This window comes from Belonocnema kinseyi, chromosome 3, assembly GCF_010883055.1.
Source record: "Belonocnema kinseyi isolate 2016_QV_RU_SX_M_011 chromosome 3, B_treatae_v1, whole genome shotgun sequence".
NCBI lineage: Eukaryota > Metazoa > Arthropoda > Insecta > Hymenoptera > Cynipidae > Belonocnema > Belonocnema kinseyi.
The window spans coordinates 86,273,950-86,279,846 of NC_046659.1; the positions used below are offsets into that span (position 1 = coordinate 86,273,950).

Sequence of the window (5,897 nt, forward strand, 5' to 3'; positions counted from 1 at the left end):
TTTTGAAACTAAATTATTTGAAATAGAATTATTGCATTTTATTCAAACAAAATAATTACCTTAACAGATATTTAGAAATTTTGGAAAGATTAAAAATTAATTTAAAACTTGAAATGATTTCAAAAGACTTCCAAAATCGTCAAAAAAATAATTTGAAAGATTTTAAGGCACTTATTAAATTTAAAATGATTTTTTTTATTTATTTTGAAACCAATAGAGTAATTTTAAGAGAATATATAAAAATATTTTAAAACTAAAACTAATTTTAATATATAAATAAACATTGAATAATCATGCATTTCAAGTAACTTAAAATAAGAAATAATTTAACTTCTAGTTTAAAAACCGCTCAGTTAAAAAAATTGTAATCGTATGGTTTTTAATTTTTCTAACTTAGAATTGCTTCAAATTATATAATTTTGAACATCTACAAATTTATCAATTCACTCCTCAATTTAGAGCGTTGACAATGATAGCGTGCATTTTTTTACTTAACCAAAAATCTTTGAACTGCTCAAATGATAAAAGTTTCAAATTTTTTATTTTTTGCTGTTCGGCGGCATTTAATTTCAAATTACTCAATTGAAAAGTTTAAAAAATACGTATGAAATACAGATCAAATATATTATGTATACGTATAAATTATTGAGCTTTTGAATACGGAAAATTTAAACAAAAAACTTTTTTATGCTTTCATTTTAAAATTTAAAGCGTTTTTGTCACTTCAAATAAAAAAACTTTTAGCTTTAAGAGTTCGATTTTTTCAAGTCTCAATAACCTTTAAAAATGGTGTTAATTAGAAAATGGCCGGGAATTCTTTCCCTCTATTAAAACGGCGAACTTGCTATTTTTTCAAGTTTTTGTTAAAGTTAACACTATTTTTAATTTCTCAAATGAGTCTCAGGCGGCCTGTAATGCTCTACATTTTAATTTGAAAGTTGCCGCTGCATTATAGCAGACGCTAACGGTATAATTTAGACGTTTCCTATTGGCTAGCGCATCGGTAATACCGAAAATAGCCGAAGTGATGAACTGACGTCATGACCAAGCAGAAGCGATAAGGTAGTTAAAAATCTAAAACTGTCTCTTCCGTGTCTACGTTTTGTGACTTTTACAAGTTGTTTAGATTTCCAAAATGTCTTATGCATACCTTTTCAAGTACATCATTATCGGTGACACAGGTAAGTTTTGTTTTCTGTACGAATAATGAACATTAGTCGTTTGTTCTTGAATGATTCTATTACGTCGCCACTGACAGCTCTCATTGTTTTCGTTCCCCTTCATGATTTTTTTTGCCCTACGTAACGTTGCAATTCTCATATTTCGTTTATTCCTCCCAATTTCACTTTTTTAAATTCTCAAATAGTCGGAATATTAATAAGCATTTAAATATTTCTAATGAGACTCCGCCTTGCTCAAAAAACAATTCAGTAAACGGCAGATGAATTTTCTTCTAAATCGTTTTTGTTTCCCAACAGTAATCTGAAAGAGATCAGTGTCGTGACGTGTAAACCAAATTTTACAATATTTTCCTTGAAAATAATTAAAGAAGTAGAATATAAGTTACATTTTTTTCCGACGATGACTATCATTTTAATTTTGAGTAATATGCTTTGTTTCTTTTTTTTTTATTCGAAAATTATTCATTGTTTATAATTATGTGAGTTTACGTTTATTCGTAGTTTGTATTCCGAAAATACAATAGTTATAACAAATTGGCTTATTTCATTAAAAGTATTTTATAATGAAACATAAGGTTCACCCCAAAAATGTGTTGATACTGGAAATTTGTTTCGATCAATAATTGCCCTTTCAGTCTCATATTATTCATTCCGTTTGAATGTGAAGCGGTTTTAGTATTATAATCAATAACAGTTAAAGAAAAAAAATCTGTAAATATTTGCTTCTTGGATAGTTTGAACTCTAGATTCTGATCATTCGAAGGCTGTTTAATAATAATTATTTTTTCCTCCAGGAAATAAAAATATTTTATGAGATTAAAATTTTTCAAATCTCTTTAATACTTTAATCTTTATTCGAGGGTGCACATTCTTTCCCCTATTCCTCTGCGCTTCTTCCCCTTTCTATTTAAATGTACGCTATTTGAAAATACAATATTCTTCGTTTTACACCTAGAAAATTATTGTGTTCAAAACTAGAATGTGTGTTTGTTATAATTAATTTTACTTTTTTAAATTTGACTAATTTGAAATTTAACTATTTTGGGTTTAAATAAAACTTGAAAGGCAAATTATGTTTTCGTTGAATCGATACAAATAAAATATTTTGTTAATTAATTGTCATTATGTTAGACATATTATAACAATTATTGTTCGATCAGAAAACAATTTATACAAGAATTATAACATTTGCATTTCGGAAATTTGATGCGCATTTTTCAGTAAATATTAAATATGCATTTCATATAATATTTTCTCAATGTAAAAAATTATGAAAATTTAAAGAAACCTCTTTCTCTTAATTTTTTCTTAATGAAGAAAGTTAATATTATTTGTATTTATCCCAAATTTGTGCGCAGACACGATTTAGTGATTCATGGATTGTGAATTCTCTTTTGTTAAAGCTCCTTCGACTTTAACAAACACATTCTCGTCACATATTTCGTGATTCGTACTCGATTTGGTAGAAAATGCGAACTTTTCTACATTATGTTCAACTCCATTTCATCAAATGTATAATATATTTATGAAAGTGTCTCAGCCTGTGGCTGTTTATTCAGACACTGCAAAGTAAAGTACAAATTTTATTTCTAAGGATTACTTTAAAACTTGTTTGTTACTTTGCATTAAATTTTATTCTGAGCTACCTTGAAAAATGTATATAATTTCAATAAATTTGTATTATTACAATTCATAATATGCATTGGTATCAAAGCAAAAATTATTTTTATTGTCTTACTTGAATAATTAAAAGAAAATGGCAAATCCTTTTAAAACAAGAAATAGTTTTTATTAAACATTTTATTGCACCTTCTGTCGTTCTTCCATAAATTTAATTTGCTTATTTTCAATGTTTTTTTTTACGATTCAATCTAAAAATACACGTCCGAGCGTAAGGTGGTTTATATTGTTTTTATGAATAAAACAAATACTAGGCATTCCATCGAAACATTATTAATAAAAAATTTGAAGCTGTTCTTTGGATGAACAAATTTTGTCCTTTCATTTTTTTTGTAGCTTGTGTCGTTTGTCCAAAAATTTAATTAAAAAATTTTTATTTTGTTTTTTACGAATAAAACAAAAACTACGTGTCCTATGAAAAGTGATTAATAACAAATTTGTTGATCTTTTTTGGGTGCATAATTTTTTGTGTTTTTTTCGTATCTTGCGTAGTTTGAACGCAAAATGGAATTTTTTATTTTTTTTGTCTGATCAGAATTAGAATGTTTAATTTTTCGAATAATTCAAAAATTTATTGTGAGCATTTTTTAGGGCTTGATATCGTGCGTTGTTTTGCTTAAAATTTTCGTTATCGTTTATTTTATTTTGTAAATGCCATAAATTCAGTAATTTTATTCTATCAAAGAAAGTTATTGAAATAAATTGTTTCTTTTTTTGAGTACTACTAACAACCGTATATATACAAGCTGGCTAACGAACTTGACCTTTATTTCAAATTTTACACACATCTAATGCCTTCTCTGTTGAGAATGTCAAAATGCTCTTTTTTTATTTCAATATTTCAAAATTAAAACTTATTTGTATTGATAAATTTGTAGCCCAGAGATTTTAGTTTGAAAATGTTCATTGTTAAGATTTTTAGTTTTACTTATAACATTTAAAAAGAATTTAATAGATAGAAGATGCGATTTTTGGTGCTTAGAGAATTTGAAATATTTGAAATTATAGAATTTTGATTTTTTAAATTAGGTAATTTCTAGACGTTTTAAATTCTATACTTTCTGAATTATCAATTGTACATTTACATTTTTCAAATATAAACAAGTTTTTATATGTAATTATTTCTACATAAAATTTAAAATTATGTGACTAAAATATTTAATATTTATTATATTACTAACTAGAATTAATAATTACTTAAATTATTTAACTCTTTTCAAACATTTTTAGAACTCTTAATATTAAAAAATATGATACCGATTTTAAATAGTTTATGTTTTTAATATTAGAAAATAAAAATCATTTTATTAAAAGATTTAAAGGAGTTTTAAGAGATTAATTTTCAAAATATGTTGAAACTCTTAATAACAGAAAATAAAAATTTAGCGAGGTTACGCTTTTTACGATTTTAAGGTACTTTAACGAATATCTAGAAAAATTTAGAGAGTACAATAAATTCTATTCCAAGGGATTCAAATAATATACAAAAAACTCAAAAGATTCCAAAAACTATTTTGTCATGGACTTTTAAACACTTTAGGTTTTTTATGTTGTAAATTAAAAATTCAGAGGCTTGAATACGCGGTTCACGCGCGTGTATTAAAATCATAACTATCATGATTTAATTATTAATGAAGGCATTTTCGGAAGAGGAAATATTTTTGATTGTGAGAACAATTTAAAACATATAAAAGTTTATTCAATTAAAAAATAAATAAATTATTCAATTTCAGAAATCATTACAAAAAAATTTCGAAAACTTCTTTTCTAGATCTAAAAATAAGTGCTTAATTTCTCCCCTATTTTTCCCATTTTCATGAAGCAAATTACCCTATTTCCCCTTTCCAGAGCTCTTATTATACGCTGCGATCCCTATTATTATTTTAAATTGCAAATATAACAAAATTTTCAAACTAAAATTATTGAAATTGTGTAAGCTTTTAATTAACAATTAAAAAATATCTCTAAAGTTTTTTACAGATTAAATTACTATTCACTGAATAAGAAATTGGCATTTTATTTTCTGTTTCGGAAGACTTCGACTGCTAATGAGCCCTCGTGGAGATATTCACTTGTTGGAAGTGATTAGAGTAAAAAGTACGGATCTTACTATTTGATTAAGGGCATGTGATACTTACAGTTTCCCCGGCTTTTTTCCACAAAAATGGAATTTTTAAAAACTGAATTCGGAGATGCTATAAAATATCATAATGGACGTCCCCGGACTCTTTTTTCAGGGATAATAAAAAAAAATTTATTGTGCTAAATAAAAATTTTATGCATATATATTATTTTGAGGTTATGTCGTTTTTCATCTCTGCCTTTCCGATAATCTGGAAATTATTTATGAAATAGACTTTTTTGATTGCCTGCAAAAAGGGTTAGTTCCGGGAGATTAGTTACTATGTTTATTTGCAAGTCCAAAGTTTTCGGCCAAAAATATTGTGTAGTTTGGAAGTAACGCACAGGAGAATTGTAACATACATAACCTCCAAATGTACACACGTTGTTAGCAATATCAAAAAATGTTTTGAAAAAAAAACACAAATAAAGTGTGCGGGGACGTCCGTTAGCATGTTTGCTATCATTTCCCAAATTTTTAAGACAAAATATTGATTATTCTAGAAAAAAAGCCGTCGGAACCCAAAACTGGTAAAATCTACACTAATTCCTAAGCGCTATGCTAATTAATCAGATTTTGCTAAATTAAAACTTTTTTGAATTAAACCAAAAGAAGTGTGTGGGGACGTCCGTTAGCATGATCGCTATCGTGTCCCAAATTTTTAAGACAAAATATTGATTATTAAAGAAAAAAGCCGTCGGAACCTAAAACTGGTGAAATCGACAATTATCTAAGTATCACATGCCCTTAAGGGCATGTGACACAGCTAAATACCTATATTACCGACCTCACTTTTTCAGTTCACTGAATGATTTTTTGAACCTAAGAACTTTTTTTGTAAATAAAATATAAAGCTGAAACTTTGGAAAATGTATTAGAGTAAAATAAAGTACGTTTAGGTACTGCATTTTGGT

General features: G+C 26.5%; 1 protein-coding gene across 1 annotated transcript in view; it reads left to right on the forward strand.

Annotated features, from left to right (window-relative positions):
* The first annotated feature begins 1,041 nt into the window (after nt 1–1,041).
* The window catches only part of LOC117168982 (ras-related protein Rab-2), a 17,994-nt gene continuing 13,138 nt past the window's right edge, over nt 1,042–5,897 (forward strand). The window contains exon 1 of the mRNA XM_033355003.1: nt 1,042–1,181. Within this exon, the coding sequence (XP_033210894.1) occupies nt 1,136–1,181 (46 nt within the window). The 5' untranslated portion in view covers nt 1,042–1,135. The remainder of the gene's footprint in view (nt 1,182–5,897) is intronic.